The 14378-nt window shown below is 38.7% G+C and overlaps 1 protein-coding gene across 5 annotated transcripts in view; it reads right to left on the bottom strand.

Moving 5' to 3' along the window:
* SMC6 (structural maintenance of chromosomes 6) overlaps window positions 1–14325 on the bottom strand; it is a 54780-nt gene extending 40455 nt beyond the window's left edge. For 2 of the 5 annotated variants that reach the window (XM_081156660.1, XM_081156658.1), the window contains exons 1-4: window positions 14119–14325; window positions 6874–7013; window positions 3847–3964; window positions 1442–1547 (exon numbers count right to left, since the gene is read on the bottom strand). In XM_081156660.1, the coding sequence (XP_081012786.1) occupies window positions 1442–1547; window positions 3847–3964; window positions 6874–7008 (359 nt within the window). In that variant the 5' untranslated portion in view covers window positions 7009–7013; window positions 14119–14325. Of the gene's footprint in view, window positions 1–1441; window positions 1548–3846; window positions 3965–6873; window positions 7014–9763; window positions 9807–14118 lie in introns of those variants that run through there. The other 3 variants (XR_014000153.1, XM_081156659.1, XM_081156657.1) reach the window with 3 other exon arrangements.
* Window positions 14326–14378: the final 53 nt, after the last annotated feature.

Here is a 14378-nt window from a genome sequence, read left to right on the forward strand (position 1 = left end):
CCTCCCAAATGGGAAAAAAATAATTTGAGTCATAAAACATTTAATGATACAAAAAAAGTAATTTCTTCCTGAAGCTTCTATTTGAAAGATCAATGTGTTATCTGGCTAGGTAGACAAGGTGATTATCTGGGCAACTAAGAAATGTGTAGTTAAGTGTAATGAATTAAAACTGAGTTGAGACTATTAACTTAAAAGTGTTAAAAAAATAACTAATTTTTTACTTCAGACATAATTTTGTTTGGGGACTGTTGGGCAGATGAGCTTGCTGGGCTGGGGCCCAAATAAGATAAGTAGAGACAAAAAATATGCTGGGAGAATTCTTACCAAACAGTTCTTTTCCAAGGTCACACAGCATGGGAAACCGTTTACTGTGTATCCTTCCCCTGCTTCTCCTGAGTCAACTTGGAACCCTGGCTCAGAGTTCAGATTCCTAAGGTTTCTGAGAGATACATAAGAAACTGCAGTCCTGATTCACATCCTCCCTGTTCTATTTTTTTAGTAATAAAATGGAAGAAGTTAAACAGATATGACACTGAGCGGAGGAAAGTCTGTTATAAGAGAAAAAAGACATCACTGTTAATTATCCAGTTCCCGATGGTCTGGGCACTGGGCATGTGAGAGGAATGAGCAGTGGAAGCAGCCTCACTCCGGGAGCTATGAGAGTCTGGGACGTCTAGTTGCCAGGAGAAATGAGGTCCCTACTGAGCTATCTGAGGCACTATTAAAAAAATAATAACATCATCCTGAACAGAGCTCCTAATGGGCAAAAGGCCATGAGTCTATGATGATGTAAACCGGGCAGTTACTATATAGGTATGTGAAGGCAAGTTGTTAACAAAAATAAATATAAACTTGAAGCCAAAGTGGGTAGTTACAGATCACCAAGGGTCAGGATGGACCACAAACAGACTTGTGATTGTGGTCCTCAAATCAAAATCACTGCTGAATCACCTGGGTAAAGAATATACAATCAGAGACAAAGCAGAACACTCTTTTGGAATTCTTAAAGAGCTAGAGGCAGAAATCTTGTGCAGGGACACCTTGGATGGTCATGGACTCTGCTTTCACCTGTGTCACATCAACATTGACTTCAAGTTGCGTTTGGAACAAGAGTCAGGAAAGTCCAATGTTTATAAATATTGCTTTAAACACAAGTACGTAGGTTTATCACTGCTCGTTCTTCCAGAAAGGTAACAGAAATAAAGGTGTAGGCAGGCAGGCGCGTGGCAATAACTTGCACAAGCTTTCTGTCTGGAGAGGATGACAGGCAACAGTGGGCCATGGTGGGAACAGGGGCAAGAGAAAGGAATGAAAAGATGTGATTCCTCTGCTCCAGTTCTGGGAAGCCAATTGATTCCCTGCAATGTCTACATGAACGGGAATCTAAAGAACCTGCTATTACGAAAAACCTGAAAAATACAGGTTGAAAGCAAACACTTACTTCTGTCCATCTTTCACAAAACCTTTTAAAGAAGATCCTCTGTTAGTCGCGATTGCTTTTCCACCAAGACCGACTATGAGAGCTGTGAGTACTGCGCTCTTCCCACCTAAAGAAACAGATGTTGAAGAAATCACATTCATTGGTGAGAGAAAAGGAAAGGCTAGCTCTACAATTTGATGTAAAAATTTTTGGAATGAAAATGTGAATTAGCCTAACCCTGAAATGTTACACTTCAATTATAATTTTCTTCCAGTGCCAAAGTAGTAAATAATTTTTAAAAAGTTGCACATATAATAAAATATTTAGCTGATGCCATTAGGAAAATTAGTATATTTTAGGAATTACATTTTTGCCACTAATAACAAAATGAAAAAAATGGCTGCCACCTTTCCAACCTAAAAATCCCATTGTACCTTGGCCCATCAGCCTATGCAATGAACTATCTAACTATACATACATACTTAACTCATCTAATTTTTATTATATTCTAAGTTAATTAAAACTTATTTTTTCCATAAGTTCTTAGAAGTCAGAAAGTATTTTCTTTAAATATATCTTTATTGATTTCAGAGAGAGGAAGGGAGAGGGAGAGGGAGAGATAGAAACATCAATGATGAGAGAGTCATTGATTGGCTGCCTCCTGTACGCCCCCCGACTGGGGATAAGCCCGCAACCCGGGAATGTGCTCTGACTAGGAATCGAACCCCAATTGCCTGGATCCTAGGTCGACGCTCAACTGCTTAGCCATACCCGGCCAGGCCAGAAACTATTCTCAACAACCCTTAAATTCAAGTTCCATAGAGACAGGAATGTCGTTGACTTTATTCAATGCTTTGTCCCCAATATCTGCCCATAATAGGCACTCCCATGAATGAACTTAAATATGAAAAATGTACCAGTCATATAAATAAATGTTTTATATAATATTGGATAATTATTACTCCTAATTTGAATACTATTCATCACCTAGCTCTTTGAAAGTGTATTTCTTTTTACCCACTCATACATAAAATATCACAAGCTGAAATTCCAAACTCTACAATTATCCAGAACATGGTAAACATTTAATGAATTTCATGATCAACCGATTCAATCAACTCTTACCAGCCCATCACCTTCCACAATAAAGTCCAAATTAACTAAAATACACCACCGCTTAACTAACCTTACACTTAGAACTAACCTTACACTTCTTAGTCCTGCAATGCCTTTCAAGTCCCTATTCTAACTCTCTCCTTTTCCTTCACTTCCAAATTCACTGACTCCACTACTTGCATTATTTCTTCTTAAGTTTTACTAGTAAAATCACTGTTTCAAAAGTTAAAAATAAGAAAGGACCTAATGGCAAAACCCACTAGTCTTTCTTCACTTACTGACCTATGTGACCTCCGTGTAGCACCGATCCCTCTATCCAATCTCTCCTGAAAACATTTTCCTCTTGGCTGAATACAGAGTAGGGAAAACAAAGAACTGAACAGGCTGTGGAACTACACAGACCTGATGTCCTAGCAGCGTTACCAGTTGCAGGCTCTGGCAAGCCTTCCCTCCCTGTGCGCTGGCTCAGTCAAGCTGGCAATGCCTCAGGCCTGGCTGGTCTATCACAGAAGTTACCTCAACGGTCTTTCTAATGCCTGTGTCTCCCCACTTCTAATCTATTCTCCACAGTGTGGCCAGTGTGTTTCACCATCTTGATCATGTCACCACTTCACTCAAAAACTTTAATTGGTTCCCCACTGACTTCTGAATAAAACCCCCAAATCTTTACCATGGCATCCAAGATCCTCAACAATCACCTACATGACTCTCCAGTGTAAGCTCCTGCCCCCCACTACAATGCATGATACGATAACGCCACACAGGGCTGTTCACCTCTCTCTCTACACGCATCGACTTCTCACCCCCCGCCCCAAACCCGAGCTGATGAGCAATCTTTGCCTGGAACGTTTCAGCTTCTTCCCCAAGGGGACAAAGTACCACCATAAATACCAGCTCATCTTAATGCTTTCACTGGTCACAAGAATGAGAAGTAGTTTCATGTCTGGATGCCCATGGCACTTTATTTATGCTCTGTTACAACATTTAATAGCTGTTTAATAGACAGAGCTGCCTCAATTACAATAAGGATAGCTTGTCCACTCTTCTATGATGTAAATTCCAAGGTAAATAGATTCAAAAGAGTAAGCAGGAAATGTTTACCTCTATCGCATAAATAATAAACCTAGAGTTAACTCATTATCTTCTTAATGTGCAGAATGACAGCAAACACTGAAAATATTCATGACCACAAGTGACAGACGTAAAGCTTAGATTTATCAGCACTGACAGTCACCTGTTTTTAAAGTTAACGCATTCTAATCTCAATGCAGTGCTCAAAGTCAAATACAAAAGAAAACGAATGCACTTACTTCCATTGTTGCCAACGACGAAGTTAACATTGGAGCCAAATTTAAAGGGTCCAAGCATTGAATGGCACATGAAGTTTTTTAGCTGAATACTCTCAATTATTCCAACTTCTGCTGCAGTCTATTAAAAAACAATGGGAGAAGACAATTGGTCCAATTCACTCACTATAATCATCCAAACATTACAGCAGGAGAAAGATCAGCAGTTACCAATGAAAAAAGTTACAGAATATGAATAACGTTAACTTCAAACATGTGAAATGAAATTAAATGGGACTCTTGTATGAGTAACTACTCATTCGAAAGTTCTTAAAGAATCTAATAAGTATATCACAATGTTTCTGAATATAAATAATACTAGTATTTTGACTCAGATAATTTTTTGTTGGAGGGCTGTCTTGTGCATTATAGGAAACTATTTCCCAGAGTAGCTGTATCATTTTACATTCCTACCAGCAATATAGGAATGATCCAGTTTTTCTGCAGACTTGTCAGCATTCGGTGTGGTCATTTTTTTTTCAATTTTAGCCATTCTAATGGGTGTGTTGTACTCTCTCGTTGTGGCTTGATTTGTATTTCCCTGATGACAAGTGAGGTTGTACATCATGTGAGGTGCTTATTTGCCATCTATATATCCTGCACTTCAGAGAAATGTCTCTTTATGTGTTCTGTCCATTCTCATATTGAATTATTTGCTTTTAAATGTTAAATTTTGAGAGTTCTTTATATATACAAGATACTACAACTTTGTCAGATATGTGGTTTGTAAACATTTTCTCCTATAGTTTGACTTTTCATCCTAACAGGGTCTTTTGCAGACGTTTTTAATTTTCCTGAGGTTCAATTTATCATTTTCCCCCATTTTATGGCTTGTGGGCTTGGTGTCAAGTCTAAGAATTCTCTGCCGAGTCCTAGATCCCAAAGATTTGTCCTATATGTTTCTAAAAGTTTTATAATTTTATGTTTTACAATTAAGTCTGTTACCCAATTGCGAGTTAATCTCTATATCAGGTGTGAGGTTTACTTTTTTGCCTATGGATGTCGAATTGCTCCAGTACATTTGTTAGAAAGGCTATCTCTCCTCTACTGAATTGCCTTTATGTACCTTTGTCAAAATAAAGGTTTTATCTTGATTTGTGTGGCTCTTTTGGGATTCTGTTTTGTTCCACTGATCTATAAGTTTATCCCTACACCAATAGGACACAGTTTTGATCACTGTAGGTATATCTTAAGTCCTGAAATAACATAGACTGATTCCTCCCACTTTATTCTTCTTTTTCAAAACTGTTTTATCTATACTAGTTCCTTTGACTTTTCATAGAAGTTACAGAATAAATTTGTCAGTATCTGTAAAAAAAAATCTTACTAGCATATTGATAGAAATTGCATTAAACCTACATAGCAATTTTGAGAACTGACATCTTTTCTCTGGAGAGCCTTCTAGTCCGTGAACACAGTACGCCTCTCCATCCATTTAGTTCTTCTTTGATCCATTTCATCAGTATATGTCCTGTGCATATAAGTCCTCTGCATATTCTGTTAGATTTAGACCTAAGTATTTCACCTTTTTTTTTTTAGCAATTGTAAACGGTATTATACTTTGAATTTCAATATTCCTGTGTTCAATGCTAGTATATGAAAATTGACTTTTTTAAGAAAATGTTTCTCTTATATCCTGCAACCTTGCTGAACACACTAATTAGTTCTAGGAGGGATTTTCTAGAGATTCCTTGAGATTTTCTATGTAGACAATCAGGTCATCTGCAAACAGTGGCAGTTTTACTTTTTCCTTTCCAACCTATATACCTGTTGATTCCTTTTCTTGTTTAATACCATGGCTAGGTGTCCCAGAACTATGTTAAATAACTGTGGTGAACACACATTTCTGCCTTGTTCCTGATCTTCAGAAAAAGACAGCTTAGTGTTTCACCAATGAGTATGGTATTAGCTGTAGGTTTTTTGTCAATGCTCCTTATCGAGTTGAGGAACTTCCCTTTCTTCCTACTTCCTGAGAATTTTAAACATGAGTATTTGATTTTTGTTAACTTTTTTCTGTATCAAGTGATATGATCATGTGATTTTTCTTCTTTAGCCTGTTAAAATGGTGAATTACACTGACTCATTTCCAGATATTGAACCAGGCTTGTATACCTAGAAAAAACCACACTTGATGATGGTGTAGATTTCTCTTTCTATTTTGCTGATAATGTGTTAAGGATTTCCGAGTCCGTATTCATGACGTATATTGGTCTATAGTTTGCTTTATTAGTGCCCTGTTTGTCTGGTTTTGGTATCAAGATAATGAATTGGAAAGTGTTCCCTCTTCTATTTTCTGGAAATGACTGTGTAGAATTAATATTAATTCTTTAAACATCTGGTACAATTCTCCAGTCAAAACAATTGGGCCTGAAGATTTCTTTATCAGGAATTTTTAAACAATGAGTTAAATTTCATTAATAGTTGCAGAGTGATTCGCACTATTTCACTGGGTAAATTGCGGCACTGTGTGCTTCTTTAGGAATGGGTCCACACCATCTAAGTTGTCGGGTTTCTGTGGGTAGAGCTGTGAACAGTATTCCCTTACCATCCCTTTGATGTTTGCAGGGTCTGGTCACAGCTACCGTGTTCATACCTACTGACAGTGGTAATCTGTGTCTTCTAATAAGTCTATCACAGGGTTTCTTAGTACAAACAATACTAATATTCTGAGTCCAGTAACTTTCTGTTAGAGGAGAGCTGTCCTGCGTACTGTGAGAAACTATTTCCCACAGTGGCTGTATCATTTTATTCCATCTTTCATTCTCATCAGTGGCTTGTCCATTTTAATGCTCTTTCCAAAGAACGAGCTCTTTGCATCATTGTTTTTCTCTACCAATTTTGTCTAACAAAAACTTCATAATTTCTCAAGTTTGCCTCAGCTTTTTAAAAGTCATATTGTTTTTCTTGATATTGAATTATCAGGACTATGACATAAAAACCAGACATGAGAAAGATGCCAATCAAAAAACAGTTTTGTAATCCTGTACTTACCAAAGTAGAGGTACCATTAGTGAAAGAAACTGTACGTTCATCATCACCATCTCTATCAAAATCCTCCATCTCTTCTAGTCTTGGTCTTTTGGCATTTTCAGGAGAGCAGAAATTCTCTTCCTTTCTTTTGGCCATCAGGTCTGAATATTAAAATATTTAATAACAAGGACATAAATCATGTATAGTATCCTTATGACTGTTCCACATACATTAAACTTAAACCAAAGCTTAAGTTTTAAGTATTATGCTCATACATTTTTACTTTAAAAATGTAAAAATATCATCTGAATGGAGAAAGAGGTCCATGAGCTAAAGAATGCAGGTGGTCACAAGAGGCTAAAAAGGAAACAGATTCTGCACTAGAGCCTCCAGAAAGAAACACAGCCCTACTGCCACCTTGATTTTAGCCCAGGAGACATGTCAGACTTCTTACCTATAGAGGTATAAGGTAACAAATGTGTATTTTTAAATCACCTTCATATATTATACCTAGTTGGTCTTAACTTCTGTTATTCATGGCTCAGACTTTACTGCTATGGGCCTAAGTGCTTTTACTCCTAAACTCACAAAAAGTAAAAGATCTTGTGTAACTGTGGTTTCTAGTTTCCTAGATATATTAGAGATGACACCATTAGAGATGAAATTATTCCAGAGCATCAAGCAACTTTTACATGATATAGAGTAACAGTCAATTAGATAAAACTTTTAATTTTAAATTATTTTCCCAAGGAAGTATAGTTTGAAGCAGTGTTGCCTAGCACCAGTAATTTCCCTTACCGGTTCTCTAAAGAAAGTCCATACTGACTGACTATTTTTTACCAATAGACTATAAAATGTAAACCTGGAAAATGAATATATTTAAAATTATATAAGATTTTCTAAACATATGAATACTGCACCTCAAGTCAAAGCTGACAGTCTGTGACTGAAATTAAATGACTACTCTGATGGCTGCTTTCATTTTTCTCTTTAAAATACATTTAAGACCTCAAAAGGACCTAATAACTGTCTGCCGAATAAATAAAGAAAAAATCATTGACAAAGGTAATAAAAAATTTTTAAGATACAAGAAAAGAATGAGAATAGTTCTCGTCTCAATCCATTTCAGTCCCTCAAGTACTATACCATAGCAACCCTGTGTGTACCAGGTACCTGGGCAGCAGCACATTAAATGAGATTTTCTCTGTTATGAATCTGGACTGAAAGACTCCAGTCAGCCCTCCCTAGAAGAGATGACATGAACACAGGTCAGGAAAGCCAGTACTAAGTGCATGTGCGTGCTGGGAGGGTGAGGGGCTAGTGGAGCCGTGCTGCAGAGAGCATGAAGCGGCTGTGCAGAAACAGGACAGGGGCTCTAGAGGAGGAATGCAGAAGAGAAAGGGAGGGCGAGGGAAAGACATTCATACAGTGATTTTTTTTTTTAATCAGTGCTTTCCAAACTTATATCGACAGAAACAATTTCAGAAATATCAAATACCTGTACATATTTTTGGGGAAGTGTTTTGAAGAACAATCTTTGTCAAGTCTGTTATTAATGACAATTCATTACATGAAATGAATAGTTCTCCCATGCTTTTAATGCTCTGAAATCACCTCTAGAGCACGACATTTAAATGCTTTTTGAAAATGAGAAAGAACTAGGCTTAGAGCTATTAGACAGTGGAGACTGTTTTAAGTTAATTTTATGAAATCATCTCAATTTCTATCTCGTATATTGGTTTTTACAGGTTCACTGTATCTTCCTGAATCAAATTTTCCAAAATTTTATTTTCCAAAATATTGATAATTTAAAGCCCCAAATTTACTACACAAAATCACCTTATATTTTGTAAAATCTTCAATTATAATCATGACTCCTTTATGAAAATTCTATTTCATTAAATTTTAAACATATCCTCCCAAAACTAGTTCTTTGCTCTATCAAACCTAGTTTTCCTTCTATGGGAATATTTTAATATTTATTCACATTTTATTTTTATACAATCAAATATCAGGGATATTCAGTGGAACTAGAATGCTCCCACAGTACAAGTTTACAAAAGCAAAGAGAGCCTTCCGCTTCCATGAAGATGGAACAGGTGTACTTTCCCCTATTCCTCCTGCTTGGTAAACTTAAAAACCTTGAAAGTTATTTATAAAACAAATATGAGACTGATTGTGTAGGGACCTCAGCACCCAAGGAATGACACTCTGGTGATTTCCCTGTGTTTTTGTTTTGCTTCAATTTCTCAGATTTGGAGAAGACAGAACCTAGGGAAACACCAACAGGAGTAGGTGTAGGGAGGTGAGAGATAGGATGGAACTAAGGAAAGCTGTTCTCTCTAGCCAAAGGATCAGGAAAAGGGCCTAATAAGACACATAATTTTCAGTCAAGAATTGATCTACTCCAGCTAAATACTACTGAAAAAACTGTGCCACTCGCCCCCACACCAGCAAAGGCCAAGTGGGTAACCTGGACTTTCACCCTGGTGAGGCCATAAGGAGTCATCTCAACGTCCCAGCTGGGCTGGTGTCAGACAAGGCTAAGCAGAGAGCCATGGCAATGGCTGCAGTGGAGATCACCCAGAGCTCAGAGGCATCCACCCAACAGGGGGCTACCTACTCCCGCGCTCCCTTGCATGATGTCACAGGAGGCCTTTCACCACTGCCCAGAGAGGTGGCCATGTGGGGGGCTTAAACTCCCACTCTGGCTTGGCAGTCACTGTGGCTAAGGAAAGAGCTCTGGTAAGTTCTAGATTAGTCTGTGTCAATGGCCCAATACTATAGGGCAGCAGTTCTCAAAGGTCATGGTATCTCAAAAAGTACTACGGTACTCAAAGAACTTTTGTTTATATCTATCAATATTTACCACATTATAAATTAAAACTGTTAAACTTTTAAAATAACATACATGTACACATTCTATCAGTCTTCAGAGCAATGACATCACATGTCTCATAACCTCTGGAAAACTCCACTGTACAAACAAAAGTGAATGAAAGTGAAAGGGGAAATAACATCTTACTATTATTACAAAACAGTTTTGACCTCGTAAACCCTTGCAAGAGTCTCATAGATGCGTGGACCACACTTTGCAAACTGCTGCTGTTGAGGGTACTGTAAGCAAGTCCATGACACAGTGTCATCAATTATAAGGCAGAGCCAGCAAACAAGTAGGACCAGCAGAGAAGCTGACCACAGGATGACTTGCAGACTTGACATTCAAAGTGTGTAGTCCAAGCACCAGCAAACAGCATCTACATCTCCTGGGAATGTGTTAGAAAACCAATGTCTCAGGCCCCACCCTAAACCAAGTGAATCAGAATCTTCATTTTAAGGAGACCTCAGATGATTCACAACCATATTAAAGTCTGATAAGAACTGTTGTAAATAACATTGAAGGACTTGGACTTAATCCTATCCTAAAGGCAATGAAGAACCTAATTTATCATGATAAATTAATTATATGTCACTCAAAGGACATTTAACCTAAACAAATGTCTTTAGAAACAATATTAGCATTACAGTCACAATTACATAATATCCAACATCTTTTTTGTAACAAATAATTTAATGTTTATTTTGAATCTCTTATGCAACTCAAAACTGAAAAATCAAATATATTCCTCAAATTACTTAATAACAAGCATCAAGGTATATTAGTTTCACCTTGTCGCTAATTTAAATTCTCTGGAATACCCTCAAGCCATTTTCCTCCAACACTTTCTTTTTTCTCACCCATCCTCTCAATTACTGAGCAGTGGTTCATTTTTATAGAAGAGCAAAGAAGAAACATTACTTTTTGGTTTGCACAATATTAAGTGCCCTTTTAGACACTGTTTTTATTAATGTCTAATACATGATCTTAGTTTGCAGGCACTCAGATATCAGCTGACTGATTTTAGTATTTTACCATTCGCAGATAATGGCAATTTTTCAAATAAAATTGTGGGGAGGGAACTGCACAAAGGTAAGTGTGATAAGCTTCTTACAATGAATGTGAGATTCTACACTACAAAGAAGATAGCAGACTACATGTTTTTTATTTGCTGTGCTTAGTCTGGGATTTGCAGTTTGCTATTGGGTTGCCATGGTAACTTGCACCTAACAGACATTGAAGGATCCTATCTTTTAAAATAGGAATCACTTTGTAATTTAATGATAATGGATTTTTAAAAACACATATAAATGTCTTGAAAGTTAGATACAGGTTAAAACAGTAAAACTGTTTCCAATAGGCTAAAGAGACATATAAACAGAGGACCCCCCAAAATACTCATAAATATTCTGGAACACACAAAAGGGGGGGGAGCTCCTCTGGGATTTTCAATACATCCACAAAGCTTTTCAGAGTTTTTAATATTTGTCTATAAAATATCAGAATTAAGGAATGTATCATTTCCCCCTCACAGGAACCAAACTCTATCACAGCAGAAACAGTAACAAATATGCAGAATTCAATACAAAAATAAGTTCAAAAAGAAAGATCAGTAACCAAGGGTTCATTACAGCAAGGATGTGCATAGGAAATTTGATAAGACATCAAATGCATTTCAATAGGATTATAAATTTCTGGATTTTAAATTTTATTGTGAGCATCTAATAATTCATACTTCCTATTTATCAAAGCTGGACCTAACAGCAGTCAAAAGACATAACAGAACTGGAATCCTCAATAAAAAATGTTATACAAAGGCAAATTGCTGCTCCTTCTGAATCTGCTGTGTACTGTCAACTTCAACCCCAATTCCACTCCTCCCGCCACCATGTATACATTCATTCTGCATTAAACAACCTTATTTTTAATGTATTCAATTAATTAAGCACACTGCTTGGAATATATCATGAAATCATATGAGAAACAACAGATAATATATTTAAGTTTAAAAAATCCATAAGTCCATCCATCAACCAATTCCAGATCAGTAAAGCTGGAAAATAAAAATCAGATAATAAATTTGAACAGTCAGATTTATGTTTTAAAAACATCCCTGTGGGCTCAATGTATTGGACAGATGAAACAGAGAGACTGAGAATGTGGGCAAGAGACCAGTCTCTAAAGGGTGAGGGGCACTGAACCAAAAAGCAACAGCAATGATCAGAGATGGCGGGAAGACATGAAGTCAAGAGACTCAAAAGTCTGGGTAACATGGGAGAGTAGGGGTAACATTTGTGGAATAACCACTTACTACATGCTTAGTTTTTGAGATACACTATGTATTTCCTTTAATCAACATCCTTATAAATTGGCCTCATTTTACAAAAGGGGATGCTGATGCTCAAGAGGCCATTTTGCCCAGGCTTACGTAGCTATGACTTAGCAGAGCCCAGATCCAAACCCAGGTTTGTCAAAACCTAAAGTCAAACCTCTTTAATGCCCAGGTTCCTCGAGGCATGAACTGGGTTTAACTAACAGTTTAATTGTTTATAGGCTGTAAAATTGGCTAATGATCTGTTCATCTTCTTGCCTATCCTTTGTTAATGCATAAAACTACAGAAAAGATTCTACTGTGATGTGTCCCTCCAATGCTGTTACGCTTTATAAAATTTTATTTTGTGTTTAATTTTCAGAAACAATCTTCACACTCAATGCTAAAATGAAGCAGGTTCGGCAAAGAGGAAGGATAAATAATGCATTTATTTTGTTTGAAAACACTGAGTCTGAAATGCTCCTAGGACACTGAGATTGAGGTCAACAGCAGTAAAACACACTCCGCAGTAGAGGTGGATTGGGGAGCGCAGCTAAGAAGGCCACAGAAATTATTTTGAATTTGATCACCAGCAAAAGCATGTTGAGTGAGAAAAGATCTGTCATCAGGACTTCTGAGTGTGTATACAGAACTGTAGCATTTAAATATGTCTTAAATATAATGCATTCTATTATGGTAACTTGTGTTACGTATTAATTCCTGAAGGTAAGCCAAGTGAAGCTTTGATTAATTTTCCTAACTTAGGTCTAAAAGTGACAGTCAAGATTTAGACAGGTTTTATATAAAATTCTACATCTAAGCACTCACTAAAATAAACCTTTGGAGAATAAAACCTGTTTTTTGCTGTAACAACTTTAATATGTCAATTGTACTTACTTTTTGCCAGGCTCAGTAAGTATGTTATACAAATTATACTCTACCCCATCCCTATATATTTAAGAATTCTGTGGGTTAGGTATGTTGTTTTCTCCAGTTACAGAAAAGGAACTGAAACTTAAAGAGGTGGTACTGACTTGCCCACGGTCACACAACAATGGTTCTGTCTGACACAAAAACATGATTTTAAACAACAGCTTAGGAATCTCCAAACTTTTTTGTACTTACACCCATTCAGGAAAAGAAATTCTGAATACACATTCCAACATAAAATTAGTAGTCTGCGCATTTCACCACAGTAACAGAATGCAATAAAGTAAATCTTGGTACACCTCACAAGCTCCCTCCCCACCTCCACACTCAGGGACCTACCTGCAGGCCACTGCATATGCTATTGAATATTTTAAAAGACTACACAGCAGCCCTCTCAAAGCCAGGGAATTTGGACTTATTTTTCTCTTGAATATACATTCCAGAATAGCTCGTCTTGAAAACACTCGCTTTTAATCTCCTGCTCATGAAATATACTCAGAGTAGTAATAATCGCTCCCGTAACTTGTCTTAACAAATAGTTGCTTTTTCTAGGAATTACTGCAAGCCCACCCCTGAGTCCTGTGTTCCGCAATTCCCAGGTGGGATTCTCCTCCAGTCCACTTCCACAAGAAAACGGGGGAAGGAAATGCTATCATAAAAGCTCCAAACATCACAATTTAATTATTCTAGATAATGCAGTTCGCATTTTCCAGAAACTGGGTTTAACCACAAGTCCAATTTAAGCGATAGTTGCATATCGCTTTAAACAACACACTTAAGTTGCTGCTGGTGAGGTTACCATCAGATTCCCGATAAAAAGCCCGATTCCCAATCGCACCCTCACCCCTCCGTCCCCACGCCCGTCAAGCTGCTTCTCAAAGCCCAAGGGCCCCCTGGGGACGCGCGGAGGGTCCCGCAGCCCGCGCCGGGCTCCGCCGGGCTCGCCGCCGCCCGCAGGAGGGGCCCAGCGCCGACGGCAAGTTCCCGCGGCGGAGGACCCGCGCAGGCCCGCGGGGCACGGGGCTGGAGTGGGGGCAGCTCCGGTGGCCGGGCGCCACCAGGCGTGTTGGGGGATGCAAGCACAGGGGACAGCGACAGGGACATGGACCGCAGCAAAGGACAGCGAACGCGCGCACCCTCGCCCTACCTCGAGCAAGTCGAAGTCTCCCCAAGGAACCCGATGGCGGAACTGTCGCGGTGCAACAGGGCGCTAAGGCCACTCCTGGAGGCGTCTCGGCCTCGGCTGGCCGCCGTTGGCCCGCCGGGAACCGCGCGCCTGCGGCTGAAGGAGGCAGGAGCCCCGCCGCCCCGGTGCCCACCCCGGGACGGTCCGCGCCTGCGCCCCGCCCCCCCTCCCGCCGGGACTCCGCCCGCGCGTGCGCCGTCTGGAGTTTTCGCGCCACTGTC

This window comes from Miniopterus schreibersii (genome assembly GCF_964146895.1).
Source record: "Miniopterus schreibersii genome assembly, chromosome: 13".
In the NCBI taxonomy this organism is placed as follows: Eukaryota; Metazoa; Chordata; class Mammalia; order Chiroptera; family Miniopteridae; genus Miniopterus; species Miniopterus schreibersii.